The following is a 20,717-nucleotide window of genomic DNA, read 5'->3' on the forward strand; positions in this document are numbered from 1 at the left end:
CTGCCTATGATTTCCCCCTGCCTTTCTTGGGATGCAGACTTCTGACAATATCTGCAACTTTGACCTGAAGTAATTCCAGGCTTCCTCCGCCTTTAGAGCCACAAGTTCTTTGGTCCAATCCACTTCCCTAACTAATTTCTTTAATTTTTTTAAGTTGGCCCTTTTGAAATAAAAAAACCCTAGTCCCAGATCTATTTTTGTTTATCCTTCCATTTAGTTTGAACTGAACCAAGGTTGTCCCCTACAATCATTTCTTCAATGAGGTCCTCACTATTCACTAAAACCAAATCTAAAATGGCATCCCCCCTTGTTGGTTCAGCAACTACTTGGTGAAGGAATACATCAGCTATCGCATCCAGGAAAAACTGAGCCCTACTATTATTACTAGCACTTGTCCTCCAGTCTATATCTGGGAAATTAAAGTCTCCTATGATCACACAATTCCAATTAGCATTTACTTCATTAAAAACATTAAAGAAGTCTCTATCTATATTCAGATCAGATCCCAGTGGTCTATAGCACACCCCAGGCACTATCTCAACAGAGGCTCTAGTAGCTTTTCTCTCTAATGTGATTTTTGCCCAGACAGACTGTCTTATCCATTCCATCACTTCTTATTTCTTTACAGTCTACCTCATCATTATATACAATGCTACTCCATCACCTTTGCCTTTATTTCTGTCTTCCCTAAACAACACATAACCTTCAATATCTGTACTCCAGTCATGACTACTATTCCACCATGTTTCTGTTATCTCTATAATATCTGGTTTCACTTCCTGCACCAGTAGCTCTAATTTCTCCATTTTACCACTTAGGCTCGTCGCACTGGTGTACAAACATCTTAATTTTTTATGTTTGGCTTCACTCACATTCTTTACCTGATTAGGCCCAGACAGACATTTTACTGAAAGTACAACCTATTAGACTGGTATCTACACTATCCTTTCTCCTTATGTCCATTTTCCTACCCACGGCTATATCCGTTCTTACTTCATTTTCTTCCCTCTCAATGTCAAAATCTGGCGTGGAGATTACCTGGACATCTCCCCCAAATTCCTAGTTTAAAGCTCTCTTAATCAGTTGTGCCAGTCTTCCATCCTAGAAATCTATTTCATGCCCTACTCAGGTGAAGTCCATCCTGAGAGAACAGTCCTGTGTCCATGAATGCCTCCCAGTGGGCATACATCCCAAAGACCTCCTTATAGCACCACTGCCTGAGCCATCTGTTGATCGTCATGATCTTGTCACATCTTTGTTGCCCTTCTCTAGGAAGAGTCAGAATCCCACTGAAGATCACCTGAGCCTCATATTCCTTAAGCGTCTTCCCTAGCCTTGCATAGTCTCCCTTGATTCGTTCCAGTGAGAATCTAGCCGTATCATTTGTTCCCACATGAAGGACAATCAGTGGATTCTCTCTCGCTCCCATTAGGATACTCTTCAGCCTCAGGTTCACATCCCGTATTGTCACACCCAACAGACAAGCACACTCTTCTGTTCTCTGGTTACAGGCCTGTCTATTCTTCTCAGTAAGGAGTCCCCAATCACGTAGACGTGCCTTTTTCTGGTGACGATTCTCCAGTCTATCCCTATTCCCTCTGACTGCAAGTCCTCTTGATTCCTATTCACCCTTTCAATCCTCTGCAACCCATCCCATATCCTCCTGGGGCTCATATTTGGTGTTATCTCCATTGACTCTTCCCCTCTTCCTATAGGACTCACTGCTCTTTCCTTCTTCCTTGCCCTCTCACCTTCAGTGACCACCTGCTGTGCCCCTTCATTTTCCAACTCCGCAAACCTGTTCCTGCGCTCTATTTCTCCTTCGCTAGCCTATCTTTTCCTCTGCCTGGTTCTCTTAGTCACATGCTTCCACTGTCCACTGTCTTCACCAGTCTTCCCTCAGAGTTCTTTGGTCTTGCTTCCATCTGCAAGTCTGAGCTTTTCCCTTCAGCCTCCTCGTGTCTTTGTTCCATCATCTGCTCGAATCCCCTTCTAAACTCAACCAGAGTTTCCACCTGCATCTCCAATCCTCAGATCTTTTCTTCCATCAGCTCTATCAGGCAGCACTTCATGGAGATGAAATTCTTTTCAGGTACCCCCTCCAGAATCACGTACATACCGCAGCTTCTACATCCAGTCATCTTCATTGTGTCTTCCACTGCTTGTTTCACCACCGCTACTGCCTCTGTCATAGCCTTCCCACTTAAGTCCTGTTAGTCCAGGAAACACAAACCAAAACACCACAACCCACAGCAAAGTAAACCCCCAACAAGCACCAAAACACTGCCAGAATACCACACACTCTCTTCACTAGCCTCTCTGTTCCTCTGCATGCCTCTTAGTCTTCCCTGCAAACTCCCACTCAAACTTCCCTTTACAGCTCTGTTTGCTGGCTCCTGCGCCACTACAACTGTCTATCCTTTAAACCAACGTTTACGTTCTAGATCTGCACCTATATCATGTTGTTCTGTGATCGTGTCTTATCTTCAAAACAAGAAGAGTGTGATTTTTCCAATACTGTGCTTGGATGAGACCATAAAAGAAAACTCAGCATAATGCAACAGCAGTCCTGGCAATCCAGTAAACTCAGCAATTCTGAATGACTACAAAACCAACGCCCAAGAAGCTGCTGCTGGAGATCCTTTCTTTTGGATAAGACAAGAAACTGAAGTCAACTGATCATCTGTAATCATTAAAAATCTTGTGCTTTTTGCAAGAGTATGGATTTAAAGCCTGGGGCCAGTTTCACTTTGGGTAATTGTGACAATGTACCTCTGTGTCCACATCCTACACACTACTGTGATAATTTTTATACAAAGTATGCCTTGTGAAATATCATCTGAAAACTCATAATTTGCTGGTCAATATTATCCTGATAAAATGTGTGTGGCAACATTGTATGTGGAATAATAAGATTTAACTGTACAATGTTATTAACGCATGTTCTAAACCATAGCAGAAGTTGGCAAACAGGTCTGTCTTAAACAAAGGAATGTGCGCTCTGCTTAATGTGCATTTAAGCAGTAAACAGAATCATCAAGCAGGAAACGTAGACAAAGAAACCTCAAACAATTGAGGAAAAGCATTAGGGAATATCCTTTCCCATAGATTTTGTGTGTCCAGAATCTCATCTGGAAATAAATATTTTCCAAGATGGGGACTGACACTATAAAAAGGATGGAACAATCATCCCAAGAGAATCCCTCTTCTGTTTCTGTCCATCAATTCACTGCACCATAAGGGACAAAGGAAGCAGCCATTAAACTGGGGAAGGAGTCCTGGCATAAGAAGTTTGGTCAGTAAGACTGCTGAGAGCAAGAGGTAAGAAAAATTTTACTTGAATTTACCATTGTTCATTAAATTAGGAACCAGTGGCATTTTATCTTTATTTTTCCTGTAACCATTTCTGACTTTTGTCTCATTACTTGTATTCACTTATAATAAACTTATTTTATGATTTGATCTAATCCAATGCGTTTAAAGTGTCTGTGAACTCCAATTGCTGTAACAAGGTGTGTGCATATTATTTCTATTAAAGAAATACTTTATATGAATTAGTATGGTCTAGGAGAGGGCTGGGCAGTACAGGACATACACTTCTGGGAGAAAATTGAAGACCGGGAGTGTGGTGGGGTCACCATGCAGTATAACCCAGGCTGGTAAGAGCCAACATATGGCTGGCTGGCTGTAGCTCACACAGAGACATACCTGGGAGTAACTTACATGCTGGAGGCTGTTTGTGAGCAGTCCAGACTGGAGGCCACAGCAGCAAAACATTGTAAGAGACACCCCAGGTTAGAGGGCAGGGGTGACACATCTACTCAGTCTGGATTGTTCACTGGGTATGTCACAGTCATTATATTATTTCTATAATTCCAAATGGACAGAATATTTTTTATTTTGACCTACATGGTTCTACACTGTAGCTGGTTGCTATTATAAAAACTGCCATGTTCCACTTGAGAAATGGTTGCACTCCAGTAGCAGGCAAACAATCCCTAAATACAGCCTGTAAAGCACTATGGCATTATGCTGGATAAATGTAAATTGTTAAAATACAATAATTTACTTTTGGACCTATAAAAGAATAATTACTGAGTAGTTTGCAGAAGCATATCATTGCTACAAAGACAGATAATATCTACAAAAGAATCTCAGTCACTGTTCCTACATAATAAAGAGTATTTCCAAGATATCTGCGAATTAAAGTGTTATCCAGAAAGCAAATTCAAAATTACGAGCATTTGGAGACATAAAAATCAAGTTGAAAACATTAACAGCTACAGTTAATGGACCTAACACCTCAAGAATCAGGAAAAATCTATTTATCAACTTTGCCTATCATAAAAAAAAGTGTAGCAATAGCCGAATCAGTTGTAAACGGTAGTAATGCTGGGCAATGGGTGAATCTTGGATACGGGCTATGCAATCTGTAAAATCTTCTAGTCTGCATAGTAGTTAAATTTATAAGAGTCATTACAAAGTTCACCCTACACGCTAGGAGGATTTCTTGGAGACTCCCCTCCCCTCCATCATAACTTCATTATGGTAGCAATGTTTATTGGACAATGCTTAAATCGCAGATGTGTTCAAATTGGCATGAGTAATTTAAAATGTCAAAGTATATGCTGTAGTGATGTCCTTTAATTAAATTCAAACAAAATCTAAGATGCCTATTTTTGCTGTAGCTTCACAACAGAGCATACACAGTTGTTGCAGAAGTTACTTGAGAGGATGCAGTTTTCTCTGCCCCTCAAGTCTCGAATAAGCAGCATAAATTTAGCCTCAGTGTATTGACCCTGCCTCTTAAATCTTCCATGTCTCGCTTGGATTACCACTGCCAGCTTCTGTAGCAGTTTCTCAAGCCAACAGCATATAAATTTTGTTTCACCATCAATCACAGGTTGTTCAAACACAAAGTAGGGATGGTTACCTCTCAAATTTTTTTTTCAAGTCCCAGTAGAAGCATGTAGGAGAATAGTCTTCTTTGTAATTAACCCAGAGAGAAAGAAAGAGGACTATAGCTAAACTGAATGGATGTCTCAGTGTAAAACTGGTTTGGAATCTAATTGCTTTCATAGACCTGAAAACGGAGTGTGTGTGTGTTGGGGGGGTGGAGTGGGAAATAAGTGTATATGTCAAGAAAGATGCAATAGTTCTTAAACCACATTCTTTTCCCATCATTCCTAAAAATACCATGGAGCTATTTACGTTGTTGAGCTGGAACATGATCCTTTCACATTTAAGGTTCCAAACCTGCATGGAAAAATCTCTCAGAGGCACGGCTACACTGACACTGCTCTCAGTGCAGAAGCCAGGCTTATGGTGGCATGAGGCACATGCACTTTGTTAAAGGCTTTGCACCCGCTTAAACACGGGTGCAGAGGAAACATTTATTTGCTTACTTGGATTTCTACAATAAATATAAAACAGGATGTTTCTACCCAAAGTTCTGTGTGCCCTTGACACAAGTTCCAAAAAACAAAAAATAAAATAAAACAAAACTGAAAGATCAGGACACATTCTAGGAAGATTTCAATGCCTTTTAAAATAAAATAAAAACAAAATAAAGCTGGAAATGTATTGTTGTTAAAAAGGCACCAAAATCTCTTTCCTATCAGTATATGCCATGAACTCTGAGGTTACAAAGTAACTAAAATGTGACACTGTAGCCTTTATTTTATTATTTCCCCTTGCATACAACCCTGCATACAAGGACCCAGTTGCTTTCGTCTGTGCCTATTTCTTTTAAACCAACACAGTCTTAGTTGCTGAATTTTGGGCAATTTAGAAATAGTGAATGGGAGCCTATACATAATAATTGTCATCAGACACTTTATATAACCCTCTAGGACTCTGCTTAATTCAAATTGAAGTTTATTGTACCTGAACTATTAGCCAGTGTTCTTGTTGGAGAACTGAGAAAGAACAACATATTCTTTTCTTTAGGTGAGAAGACTGTGTATGTAATTAGATTTAAAACTGACAAATTCTATATGGTTTATTCTAGTAGATGTGGTTAGCATAGATTTTTTTAAAATATATTCATTTCTAGCATCATATTCTGAAATCATTTTGCTTGTAATAAGTACGACTTCTCACGTTATATATGTACCACTAGATTTTTATCTTGTATTTCCAAATTGGTAGGAATTATTTGCACAAAATGGAGAGGATATAATTATAAATATTATTAATACAGTATGTGGAAAAAATCTGAACTGTTTAAAAACTCAGAAAAGTCATCATCATACAAGAAAAGGATGTGCACAGATTCATTACAAAATTATGCACTGTATAAGCAAATTCTATTCCATAACAAGTAAATTACTTAGTAGCTGGGCTCATTTGCATATATCTGCACTCCCATTTTAAATGTATGAGAGATACAAGGTAGGTAATAACTTTTATTGGACCAACTTCTGTTAACCAGGCGACTAGTTTATCTTCCCCAGACCTGAAGAAAGGCTCTGTGAAGCTCGAAAGCATGTTCCTTCCACCAACAGAAGTTGTCTCTCTCAAATCCTGAGACTGACAAGCTACAACAGTACGGCAAATGTATATCCATTTAAAGCAACAGTATCAGGTTGGTTCAGCTGCACAAAAGATGTATCTTTTGGACATGGCTGGACACATTTGCACCATAACACTAAACTGATTAATAAAATAATAAGATTATGTCTGCATATGCTTTTGGTCTACCAAAGGTTCAACAGATACTCTGCTCTAAAAGACTTCAGCTGAGCTGCAGGATAGAGAAAATAAATTAGTCTCCCGCTTGTGGAGAAGGAATGTGGTTTAAAAAAAAAACAGCAGTGGGGTTTTCGGCTCATTAAAAATATAGTGACATTTTGGTATTCATGAAAATGAGGGACTAATAGTACTATTTAGAACCAAGCACAGTGTATATGGATGCTAACCAAACTTCATAATGCTCTGCCAAAGCATTTGTATGTATAACCAACACGAAGGTCAAAATGCCTGAAGCTGCCAGTCTTGTCTATCCTGGGGTTTGTACCAGTGGCAAGTTTTCTGTGAAATTCTCTAATGTAGACAAGGCTTCAGAGAAGGATTTCATAATATGGTGTTGAAAATGCCTCTTGATGATGAATAGTAGATAATGCTTACTAACAGCCATACACAAAGAGCTGTGTAATTTCAAAACATTTTTCTCACTGAAAAATGCATCTCCTTTGAAGAAAACTACTCTGGGTTACATCCTCAGCTGCAACTGAGATATACTCATTTCATCTGAAGATGGGACATAGGTGGCTTTCAGCCAAAGCTGGGGCTCTCCAGTAGGTAGGGGCTGTCCCAAGCCCTCACCACAACTTTGAGCAGCCTTGGGGCTGACAGTCAGGCCCGAAGTTTTTACAATGTGCTAACTCAGAAATGGCCCAAGAAAATTATATCAAACTTTTAAAGGAATTGTGATCTTTTCAAATAAGCTTCTGGCTGAGAACAAGGATGGGAAATTTTAACACAAAGAGGAACTTTCAGGGAGCTATATAAAAAAGTGCCCCTTTGGTAAAAACAAAACAATACTAGTGTGAAGCAGTAATACACTGACTGCTAAAACTACAAGATCTCAAAAGTGATTTTTTTATTACTAAACTACACTGTAGTTAGTAAGAGCAGCTCTGCTATTTCTGGGCTTACAACATATACTGGCTGTTTAACTTTGTAACTTGTAGTCACTAGCAGGATTGATGGAGCTCAGTGGTGCTGTTGTTACAGTGCCTCTACATGGCAAACAGTCTCAGTGCATTTAATCTATGATGTGAAATTCCAAACCTGATTTTACCCTCCCTCCCTTTCCCCCTAAAAATTAATTCACATCAATTCCTGATTAATAATAAAAGGCCTTGCCATCAGCATTCAGAGCCCCAGACGGGGCTGTCATGGCTCAGAGGGCAGAAATCTGCTTAGAGCTACAGGAGAACCCAACTGAATTTGTGGCGTCTCAGTCTATGAATGTGTAAGCACTTCATCTGTTCACCAAAACACAATGCGCTGGGAAGCAGCGGGTAAAGGTAGCTGTATGTACTATGGAGCAGGGCTAGGTGGTAGTGTATAAGGGTTGAAACCAATGTGATAAAGATGGGAGATCATTAGTTACAGACCAATTGAACAGAAGTGTGTGTCTATTCAAGCGTTTGCTTTTACAATAAATATCTGTACTGAAAAATAAGACCAATTCATAACGTCGATACTCATTTCTTTCTTGATGCTGTTGTCAAATTACTAGTCAAGGTCAAGTTAGTTCTTTCCTAGCTTTGGGACATTGCTTTGACTCTGACTGTTGCTTCAAGGGCTTGCAAACAGGAAAAGCACTGGATGGTGGTCACCCTTTTAGTCAGGTTGACAAACCTAGAATTGTACTTTTGCCTTCTGTCTGGCTAATCAAGGAGAGACAATGACAAGTTCCAATATTAAGTAGTCTCCAGCCTTTCTGGTCTAAGGCTGTGTAGCTCTGGATGGAATCACACGTGCCCAGACTAGTTTATCTTGAGTGGACTGGCAGACACCACTCACTGGCCAATTCCAAACAAAAAAAGCCATTTTTTTCCTACTTTTGTTCAACCAGGCTCATTGTACTGAAAGGGAAAGGGCTACTGGGCACCAATGTGGCTCTGTTAAGTTCTTACTTTGAATCCCAGCTGGCATTTTCCAGATACTGCAAGAAGGAAGCATCCTGGCACTGATATGACATTATTGCTAGTAAGTCCATACTACTAAAATCCCAGCTGAAACTGGAATGGAATTGCTATTTGTTTTCAAGTGGAATACATTGCTGTCTCAACCAGTAGATGTTTCGCCAACTATTTAGCACCTGTCTTATAACAATTCTAAATTAGGAATTTAGAAAAAGGTCTGGGGTGATGAATTAAAACACAAAACCAACAGAGGATCAATGGGCTACTTTTTCACCATACCTCTTCATCTTTCATATTCACGTCCACTTTTTTTGATTGTATGGCTTTGGATACATGGTCAATGTTGTTTTCTCTGCAGTAATCAAATATGTTCTTGTCTTCCTCTCTAATTAGGAAACAAAAGCAAAAAAAGGTGTCTTATTGGATAATAAAAAGGCTACACGCATTAGATGCTAGCTGTGCTGCAGACACACATTTCAATAGCATCACTGCAGTGGAACAGATTTCTAATGTTTTGCATGACGACTAATATGTTTTGCCAATATAAGATAGCTCAGCCTGTTTCTCTAGAAAACACAAGTTAGTTCGAACAATATTCTGCAAGAAAAAGACATGTATACTTAATCCAATAAACTCCCACAAATAATCTGGCATTTAAAACCATGTGAGACAAATTCAGCCTTGGCATGTTATTTCAAACCCTACCGATTACATCAATGCAAAATATGATCCTTTTTTTTTTTCTCAGAGACATATGCAAACCGCCATATAAATGTTATGCATCTTTTCTAAACTTCTCCTCCTATCATTGCTGGTGGCAGAGACAGAAAACTTTCTTCTTTAAAATCAGCCTCCTGTCTGCCAGATTCCTTCACTGAGGTGTTTGGGACACTATAATTCACTACAATGTAAGTGACAAATCTGGCAAGAGGAAAGACTGGATAATTCTGAAGAGAAAAGATTCCATATGCACATATCTCTTGGCCACCAATAACTGGAAAGGAAAGGGGATTCAAGGAAAAAGACATTTTAATATTATTTTAGGGGTTCTCCGTCATCTCCTAACTCTTGACAGGCTTCACATAACAACATACACCATTAAGTGGAACAGGGCCTGGATACCCCTGACTCACAGCAACGTCGGTGTGCCTGTCAAATAGAAGATGGTGTTCAAGAAAGAAATCAAGACCCCTCACTCTTCCAAGGAATCAGGGACACTGTCTCTGCCATGCAGAATAGGTAGAGCCCTGAAAGCCTGCGGATATCCACTGTATATCTGCTGATATTTGCACCTGTGGACCATTTTTGCGGATTGGATGCATATACAAATTTTGTATCCACACAGGGCTCTAGGAATAGGGACTGACTTTGTGACCCAAAATGAGACCAATCCATGGGCAGCTTTGCTGAAACATTATTTAAAGTTGCGGTCGCACATTTTTCAGGGAAATGTTTCAAAGTGATACGCAAAGACTTCATATTTTACCCTGCAAATTCCACTAATGTATAATGGGAGTTGCCCAGGTAAATCCCAAGCCATGATTATGAACATTTATTGCCTTAAAGTCTAATGCACACTCGTCATGGGTTCCTTCCCCTCTCTGAACTTTAGGGTACAGATATGGGGACTTGCATGAGAAACCCTAAGCTTAATTACCAGCTTAGATCAGTATGCTGCCAGCATCCAAATATTTGAGTCATTTGGAAAACTCTGTCTTCCTCCCCAAAACCTTTCCCTCCCTCAGTAGCCTTGAGAGACTACTCCACCAATTCTCTGTTGAACACTGATCCAAACCCCTTGGATCTTAAAACAAGGAAGAGTTACTCATTCCCCTCCCCTGCTTCTTCCCCCACCAATCCCTGGTGAGTCCAGATCCAATCCCCTTGGATCTAAAAACAAGGAAAAATCAATCAGGTTCTTTTAAAAAGACTTTTAATTAAAGAAAAGAAAGGTAAAAGAAAAAAACCTCTGGGAGAGATTAGCATACCAGCTACTCTCAGAGACAACAGATTCAAAACACAGAGGATGTTCCCCTGGGCACAAACTTAGTACACAAAAGAATCCCCAATTTGATTATTCCTCTAATTGCACAAAGACAAAGTCACAAAAGAAAATAAACATCAACCTATTAATTCTTTTCTAAAACTTACTACTCTGATAAGAGGCTGGTTCCTTGATCTTTTCCACTCCGGCCAAAACTGAAACCGATCAAGACAAAGGGAACTTCCCTCCTTCCTTTTGAAACATCCTATTGGTTCCTCTGGTCAGGTGTCAGCTAGGCTAGGTGAACTTCTTAACCCTTTACAGGTAAAAGAGACATTAACCCTTTACTATTTATTTATGACAACACTGAAGGCCCATTTGTCATCCTCCATCATGCACACCTTACAGCAGGACATAATAAAGCTCTTCCATGCTGCCGTAAGGGGCTGTAAAATGTCTTGTTAACTCTGTTAGCAATATGGTTTCAGATTGGCTAGTAAGAACAGAAGGCTTAACGTGTTGTAACAGGCCACTGTATCACTTCTATCATTTACAGATCTATTTATAACTCAAATACCTGCAGCACCTTAACTTGCAGATTCCTCTGCACGTGAATAGGCCTGAGTGAATGTGCATCTGTGTTCTGTCACAGACGCAGCGCATCAGCTAGTTTCAACCAGGGCCACTGATCTGAGAACACAGTCAAGCTTTGTGTCAATCTTGCAAACACAGAGCAGTGTAAATGCAGTTAGCCACAGTGATCATTCATAGACTCACAAAAGAAATACCAGTAGTTAGAGCCCTTGTGACACTCCAAGGATCTCACAAAGGCCTTATCTACACACAAAAGTTGTACCACTTTATCTATACCAGTACAAGCCCCTAGTGTGAATGTAGTTATGCCAGTATGGAAAGGAGAATAAGCACTTTTATACCAGTAGAACTGTGTCCACACTAGGAGGAGTGTATCTGTGTAACTAGTTTGGTTAAAAAAAAATAAAAATCACAGCCCTAACTGAAATCTATTTGTTGACCAGGCCAAAGTAACCTGCCTCTACAACAGGATGGTAGACAGTGCTGCAAGAGTTAATAAAAGGAGCTGGTTAGATTTTCCATTATACATCCCTAATTTCCAGTAAATTAGTTTGATTACTGTTGCAGTATACGGTTCATGTCTCAGTTTTGTCTCAAAGGAAGTTATTTATGGGAATGGAGAACCAGCTGGGGTCAGGTTATAGCCAATGGGGAGTTCACTAGTTTGGGTGCCACTATAGCAGAACAGAAGATCTTCCCATTATCATAAGACAGCTTCAGGAAGAATGATCCCATGGTGTCAGAATGCAACAGTACTTAGTTTATCTGTGAGCAGTGCACTGATTGCTAACTCTTGGAAGACCAATAACCAATAATAAAGTAAAATAAAAAATAAAATGTATCTTCATTACAGTCCAATGGGACACTAAAGAAACACCTGAAACTCACGCCCTCTGACCTGTGCTCCGAAAGAAATGTATGCAGTGTGATTGTAGCTATGTCCGTCCCAGGATATTAGAAAGACAAGTTTGGGGAGGTAATGTGTTTCACTGGACCAACTTCTGTTGGTGAGAGAGACAAGCTTTCTCTCTCATCAACAGAAGTCTCTGTCAACAACAGAAGTTGGTCTAATAAAAAGATATTATCTCACCCATCTTGTCTCCCCAAAAGAAAAGAAAATACAGAGAAATTCTAATGCCACATGGTACAGCTCTGAACTCCGGGGCAATGAACTGACATGCTGAAATAGGTATGGTCAATGCAGAACAAGCAGAGCTCCAAGGAAGCAATTTTTACTTTACTCCTTTGGTTTTTTGTACTTTGTTGTGAATTATGCTTTGTTCCTCAGCTCACAATTTCTTTTTGCTACCTCCGAGCCAGTGAAGCAGTTAAAAAAAGAAAGTGCTGATCCTGAGCTCCTGCTGTAGAAAAAGTGCCAGGACTCACTTCCTCTGACCTCTGGCTCACTTTGAACATTGCCTTTTTGGTATCTCACTCCTCTGCTTTGCATGCAAAGAATCCTTTCCTCTATCTTGGATGCATGGCACACAGATGTTGACTAGAAAGGTTCAAGGTCTGATAGTTCATCTATAGGACTGGTATTTGGGAATGTTAAAAGATACTCCTCTGACTTCTGATCAGGTCTCAGATGAACAGTCTTCAGAGGACTAGTCTGTATGCTAAACACAAACTCCCAAGCAACAACCACTGCTTCATTAGATACAATGATTAAGAGCTCAAATTTAAAAAAAATTCCTATTGATAGCTGAATAGCAGCTACACACTTTTTATATTTTCACTTGATTAAGAGAAAGGCGCAGCTCCCCGCTCCTCTCCCTACTCCTGCAAAGCGCTACGCGCCACCTAACAGCTGTTGGGCAGTGGGAAGTGCCTGGAGGTAGACAGAGGAGCAGGGGCGCGGCGCGCTGGGGGGAGCTTGGCAGCCTCAGGAAATAACTCGGGGGGGGCAGGAAAAGGGGGGGTTGGCAGGCTGCAGCAAATAATGCCGCAGGCCACATGTTTGAGATCCCTGCTTTACTTCCTCATACTAGCTCTCTAGTCATCCACAGAGACTTCAAGGAAAAAAAAAGAATATTTAAAATTTCTTAAGTTAAAAAAACGTATATGAACTTCTCTTCTTCCAGGGCTTTCAGACCTTTCTACATTAGAAAGAGCATCACCCAGGCTCTCCACCTTTGCAGACCATCTTTAAAACAAAGCAGCGAACAGATGTCCATGCTCCATCACTATCAGTGTCCTTCCCCCTTTCTGTGAATTGATCAAAAATGGCTTTGTGCAGAAAGATTTGGCTGAAGCACGCCACCTTGCCCAGGAAGAGACTGTGTGTTGCAAACAGGTGGCTTTGCCTGTCTGCTTGGCACAGTGCCGTTGAGCATACTGAAGCTCAATGAAGCACAGAGGTAGGAGACCATGGGAGCCAGGAGACACTTGCAACAGTTACTGGTTAAGTCAAGGCCCTCTCACCCCAAGGGACCCATTTTCACATAATCTATAATTATCTCTTCGCTTTAATCGCCTCATCACTTCGGAGGCTCTCCTGGGCACAGGAAGAGGAAAAGCTCATTAACTGAACCTTTTCTCCTCTCTCCAGCCACCCATAGCTTTTAATTGCTTGGTGTTGTTATTATCTATCAGTGCAACTGGGATCATTTTCATAAGAAAAGGTGGTGGGAGGATGGGAGGCAGGCATGTGTCCCCGAGGTATGCATCACAGACAAACCTTTGCTTTCTCAATTATTTATGCCAGCTGAGGTTTTACAGGCTGAATAAATCCATAATTCAAGTTTATTCTGAAGAGTCAGGTTTCCTCTGGGGAGGTGTTGCCCACTTGCCTGCACACTAGTGTGCTGTCCTCAGAGAGCATTCTGGATGTAATAAGACATGTGTCATCCAATTCCCCCACCCCTCACAAAAATGCACGTGCAATTCTGTAGATTAGCAGCATTGTAGGATGAAGAGCAGCAGTTTAAAACCCAAACAGTGCCTTCCATTTAACAGCATCATTTCTCCCTGTGACAGAGGACCATGGCCTAGGGACGTCCTTTGCTAGCTTAGTATTTCAAAATCAACTCAAGCCATACGGGGGAGTGGGGGAGGGCAGAAGTGGGTGCACTAAAACCTAGAGCAAACCAACAAAAATGTCAGTTCAATAGCCTTAAAACCATATTCTCATTACAAGTAACATTTGTCATATGAAAGGGGCTGTGTCTAAACAACACTAAGATTAAAAAAAAACAAACCCAAAAGCCTGCCTAAATTGTGGGTGTTTTGTTTCTGAGCAATTGCTCTTATTTGCAGTAGGGCTGTACATGCTGCAGCTTGCTTGGTTTTCTCCAATCAGAGGAGCTCTTTCAGAGGGAATTTATAGCCCAACATTTGTGTGAGTGACAGACGACTGTGCTGCATCCATTCTGCATGCACACACATCATACCAATAAGAGCCCTTAATTGCCAACAATCCAAGAACAGTCAGTCAGTCAAATTTTGATACTTAATTCTACAGTTTTATGATCAGTTAAGATTAACGCATACCCAAAGAACACCATACATACTCTTAAATCACTGGGATGGTTTTCAAAATCCATTATTGTGAAGAAATAGCAACTTTACAAGTCGATGGTAGAAGCAACTCTTTAAAATTCTGCAGGCCTTTGTGTCTGACCACATGCAGTGATCTCTGGTATTTTCTGCCAAAACAGTTCATTTGTCTCTCAGAACAACTAATCAATTCCAGAGCCCATCAATCATTCCAGTTTTGCCCTAGTGTGGTCCAGCACAGTGGGGGCCAGATGGCTGCCTCTCTTCAGGGGATTAATAAAATTCTGATGGTTTATGTGGCATCAGATGGACTACAAAGCATGATGGGGACTATCAAATCTTTGCACAGGAGAACGCGGGGATACGAAAGTGTAGCCCATCATTTGCTGACATTTTAGTTCTTGCGCTATGTCCAGTTCCTAACCTTATACCCTAAGCCATTAAATCAGGGTCTCCTAGGAAGTACATAGTGCTCAGAAGTCCCCTCTTTCCCTCAGAACATGCCAGGTGGGAATTTGTTAGAAAAGGGCATCTTTCTTAAATATCCTTCGCTACAATCCAAATTTAACTCGGTTCACAGATTTTTTTAGTGTTATCCAACTTCTATTTCTAATTTAAATTGATTCAGAAATGATGAATAGGAAACTGAAATCTGAAAAAAACAAGGCCCAAGAAACACATCGGCCACTAAGTTAAGTTGCCTGCCTGCACAGCTATGAGGAACTATTTATTTTAAATGGAAAAAAGTAGTCACATAAGAGCATTACATTATTTTCAGATTCCTGGCCAGTCTCTGCAGTGACAATGCTTCCACTTACCTGCTGCTGGAAATGCTAAGATGTAAATTACTTTTTGCTGATATAAAAAATATCAAACAGCAAAAATTTTCAGTGATTATTTGCAGTTCTACAGTATTTTTGATGCGGTCCCTCATTTTGTATCTTACATAAAATATTTTTTGCTGGTGACATAGCAAGCAAACTTACCTGAGTGTTTATTAACCAAGTTTCTGAAGTTTCAATTGCAACTGTTTGTTGACAAATGAGTTCAATTTTATATTAGTAAGGAGAGTTTAGAAAACAGAAGATGGAAATAATGCTTGTGTTATATGAAGACAGGAAATATCACAGAGTTTGGAATCACAGAAAACTTAAAATTCTTCATTCAAGAGGAAACTTCCAATTCTACCACGATTCAACAATGGATGTTATTTTTCTATAATGCCCAAAGTGTGCCTGGCAATTTTCAAACAAAGAAAAGGAGACACAGTTCCTACCGCGGGGGTTTGTGATCTCAACAATGTAGTGTGGCAGCAACTGTTTTACATTACTTTGGGGGGGAGGGGCAGACCTGCTCATTATTGACATGATTATTAATGCCTCCTCTGGGAGGACAATACCACATCCAAGCAGATAAATGCTAGGCCTTAGCACAAGAAACCTACCTTTGTTATTAAGGGCTGATCTACACACATAAATACATTGTTTAATTGAATCAGTTTCTAAACTGATCTAACTAAAGGAGTGCAATTTCCTTGTGTGGACATTCTTAAATCGGTGTAGAAACTAGCTGAGTTAAATCAGTTGATATTTGTATTATTGTATATGTAGGCTTGGCCTAATATTTTTGTTTTTCCATTCTGCCTCAAATCTTCCCTTTGAGGCAAATCATTGAGAAAGTTGTAACAAACCAACACCAGCAAAAGCTCAACTCTTCTAGCTTCCTACATCCTTGCTCTAGTCCGGGACTCGACAAGGCAATTGCATATCAGCCAACGTTTTCAAACTTGAGCGCCTAAAACTAGACACTTGATTCCATACAAGGCACTTAAATATGGATTTTAGATGCACACCTTTAAATACTGAACTTTGAAAACACTGGCTTTATTTCTTTAGCCCATGACCTTCTGTTGACGTACAGTAGTCCATGATGATTCTGTTAGATCTTTCAACAGCTTCTGACACAGCTGATCAAAGTGCCGTTGATTTGTCTTCAACTCCTTTTAGCAGCAGCTAGATATGGGTTCGGACACAGAGACCCCCTTGGGACTGTCACCTGATGTGCTGAGACTACCGCTGAGCCTGTTTTCTCTGCCAGTTTGGGCCTCCAGAACCCTGCCTTGTTGAGCCAGACATGACAGTCCGTTCCAACACAGACCCAGGGTCTGAACCACACACCTCAAAACTGCAGACTTAACTGAAAACAGCTTAAGATGCTTAAGTTTGGCCGATGTATATAGCAGACAGGCATTGCTGGCATATGATGGCGTATAGTACATTGGTGGACGTGCAGGTCAATGAACTGGTGAGGGTGTGGCTGACCTGGTTAGGTCCTGTAATGGTGTCGCTGGTGTAGATATGTGGACAGAGTTGGCATCGAGGTTTGTTACCTGGATTGGATCCCGAGTTAGAGTTACTATGGTGTGGTGTGTGGTTGCTGGTGAGAATATGCTTCAGGTTAGCGGGCTGTCTGTGGGCGAGTACTGGCCTACCTCTCATATCGACACCGGCAACACCATCACAGGACCATACCAGATCAGCCATATCATCACCGGTTCATTCACCTCCGCGTCGACCAATGTAATATACGCCATCATATGCCAGCAATGCCTCTCTGCTATGTACATCAGCCAAACTGGACAGTCCCTATGCAAAAGGATAAATGGACACAAATGAGATATTAGGAATGGCAATATACAAAAACCTGTAGGAGAACACTTCAATCTCCCTGGACACACAATAGCAGATTTAAAAGGTAGCCATCCTGCAGCAAAATAACTTCAGGACCAGACTTCAAAGAGAAACTGCTGAGCTTCAGTTCATCTGCAAATTTGACACCATCAGCTCAGGATTAAACAAAGACTGTGAATGGCTAGCCAACTACAAAAGCAGTTTCTCCTCCCTTGGTGTTCACACCTCAACTGCTAGAAGAGGGCCTCATCCTCCCTGACTGAACTAACGTCGTTATCTCTAGCCTGATTCTTGCTTGCATATTTATACTTGCCTCTAGAAAATTTCCACTACATGCATCCGACGAAGTTGGTATTCACCCACGAAAGCTCATGCTCTAATATATTTGTTAGTTTATAAGGTGCCACAGAACTCTTTGCCACTTTTATAGATCCAGACTACATGGCTACCCTTCTGATACTTGACATGCATTTATGAGTTATTTTTCATTGCAGGTCACACAAATGTCATGTTACAGTTAAACGCTTTAGAATGAGTCTGGGATATATTAGAAAGTCAAAGTTCACTTATATTTTGATTTCCTGAGATCAAAATGATGCAAGATACGTAACAAAACAGAAAGAGAAAACACACAACTACACGGTTGCAACGTGAGAGAGCAAACACCACTGTAGGACCCTTTAATTTTGCATTTGCTGACTTTTTTCTGGTTTACCCTGAATTTTAATGTTTCATTCTCATCTATTTTACATTTAATTTTCTTTTATATTTTAGTTCAGAAGTATCTTAGTTGTCAAACAGCAGTCATTCTTGCTTAATAACTGCATTTTTGCTATGCAAGCAGGAGAGGGAAGAAATTAACCTTGATATAAGACAGGGCTTCCCAATGAAGGTGTACAGTGTCCGCTTATAAAACCTTAATTACTATACACAAATTCAGTATTATTAATAATTGTATTTGAAAAAACACTTCTTTGGATAACTACTGATAAACATATATTGCCCTCTTGAGCTGTGTAACAGCAAGAGAGAAGACATTCTCCCACTCCTACATCACATGCTAGGGAAAGTTAGTACCTGGGAGCACTACTGACAGTTACTGATTTAAATGACGATGGACCGAAAAGGTCTTTTCCGTTGTTTATTATCCAGCTGGAGTTGCCACCACACTTGTTTGATGTTAAAAAAAAAATGCTTAGAAAAATTAAAGTAAGTTAAACTCAAAACATATCAGTGATAAAAGACCAGAAGAGATAGTCACCTGATGGTTTCTTCCTGATACAGCGAGCTGACAACTGGGCCTCCAAACCCAGTTTTTCCTTCCTTTCTGCTTTTCTCTGGTGTCTGAAAGAAAGAATTAGTAGAGTGACATGGCTTTTAGACTCAGTCTGCCTCATGCTGTAACTTTGTTTTTTAAGGGCATACAGGGGAATGGTTCCTTAGGATCCTTCCTCTCTCTTCCCTATCACCATGCTCAAATGCTTCATGTCTCTGTTACATAGCAGGGCTTCAAAAATCAATCAATGCTATTCTGAGCACAGTCCAGAGGGAGTCTCCTGCGAGGCACAACAAGGCATCTTCTCTCTCCCTCCCTTCCTCCCTCCTCACAAGAATGGGTCCAATGCCTGCACAGCGCTCTCAGCCTTGGCCACTTAGGACCAAAGTGCTAATCCTTTGGGAGGCAGCATAATGCCATGTTACTAGACTCACCTTTATAAATCTATTTAATATAGATTTAAATTAATTTTTATAATGGGGAGCATTTCCAAGTGATTTACTCTAAAGAACTCTAGGATTCTGAATGATTTCTACCATGACAGAAAAGAACAATTAGAATACTGATAGCTCAATATATAGTCTAAGGCCTACATTTTCAAAAATGACTAGTGATTTTCGGTACCTAATTTTAGACACCTTGAAGTAGCTTGATTTTCAGAAGGTTCTCTGAAAATCAGGTCCTTTTAGAGGCCACAGAACCACACCCACCCACTCCTGTAATAGATCCGTAACCTCGGTTGAATTACTAGTCCTCAAATCATTATTTAAAGATTTCAAGTTACAGAGAATCCACCGTTTACACTAGTTTAAACCTGCAATTGACCTGTGCTCCATGCTGCAGAAGGTGGTGAAAACCCCGCAGGGTCTCCACCAATCTGACCCACGGGAAAATTCTTTCTGACTCCAAATATGGCAATAAGTTAGACCTTGAGTATGCGGGCAAGACTGACCAGGAAGATACCTGGGAAAGAATTTTCTGTAGTAACTCAAAGCCCTCCCCAGCTAGTGTCCCATCACTAGCCGCTGGAGATATTTGCTGCTAGCAGTCATAATTGGCTACATGCCATTGTAGGAGTCTCATCATACCATCCCCTCCATAAACTTATCAAGCTCAGTCTTGAAGCCAGGTAGGTTTTTTGCCCTCCCTGCTCCCCTTGGGAGGTTGTTCCAGTACTTCATTCCTCTGATGGTTAGAAACCTTCACTTACTTTCGAGCCTAAACTTGTTGATGGCCAGTCTATAACCGTTTATTTTTGTGACCTCACTGGCACTTAATTTAATAACTCCTCTTTCTCCCTGGTATTTATCCCTCTGATCTATTTATAAAGAGCAATCATATCTCCCCTCAGCCTTCTTTTGGTTAGACTAAACAAGATAAGCTCTTTGAGCCTCCTCTCATAAGGTAGGTTTTCCATTCCTCAGATCATCCTAATAGCCATTCTCTGCACCTGTTCCAATTTGAATTCATTTTTCTGAAACATGAAAGGCCAGAATTGAAAGCAGTATTCCAAATGGGTTCTCACCACTGCCCTGTATAATGCTATTAATACTTCCCTGTCTCTACTGGAAATACCTTGCCTGATGCATCCTAGGACTTCATTAGGCTTTTTCATGGCCGCATCACATTGGTAGCTCATAGTCATCCTGTGATCAATCAATACACACAAGTCTCTCTCTTCCTGTCACTTCCAGTTGATGCATCCCCAACTTATAGTGAAAATTCTTCTTGTTAGTCCCTAAATCAGCATTCTCCAAAGTGAAGTGTGCAAGATGATCCATTGGGGGGCACGGCAGGAGGAGTGCCACCAGGGGGAGGGGGGGAGAATGGGGAGTGAACGGCAGCCGGAGGAGGGAGGGAACAAGCAAGTGGGGAAGCTGTCCCCCCTCCCCCACAGGCAGGGCCACCCAGAACGCAGGGGTGCAGGGCCCTGGGCTAAGGGGGCACCGGGGTCCTGGCGTGCAGCTCTAAAGCCCCTTTCGGAATGCAGCCCTGAGTCCTCCGGCCCATGGACGAGC

At 40.8% G+C, this 20,717-nt stretch overlaps 1 protein-coding gene across 5 annotated transcripts in view; it reads right to left on the minus strand.

The window, feature by feature from the left end:
* Positions 1-20,717, minus strand: part of ACBD6 (acyl-CoA binding domain containing 6) — a 156,623-nt gene that overhangs the window by 85,502 nt on the left and 50,404 nt on the right. For all 5 annotated transcript variants that reach the window (XM_030572016.1, XM_030572015.1, XM_030572019.1 and 2 more), the window contains exons 4-5: positions 18,685-18,767; positions 8,937-9,042 (exon numbers count right to left, since the gene is read on the minus strand). In XM_030572016.1, coding sequence (XP_030427876.1) covers positions 8,937-9,042; positions 18,685-18,767 — 189 coding nt within the window. The remainder of the gene's footprint in view (positions 1-8,936; positions 9,043-18,684; positions 18,768-20,717) is intronic.

This window comes from Gopherus evgoodei, chromosome 8 (assembly GCF_007399415.2).
Source record: "Gopherus evgoodei ecotype Sinaloan lineage chromosome 8, rGopEvg1_v1.p, whole genome shotgun sequence".
NCBI classification, from domain to species: domain Eukaryota; kingdom Metazoa; phylum Chordata; order Testudines; family Testudinidae; genus Gopherus; species Gopherus evgoodei.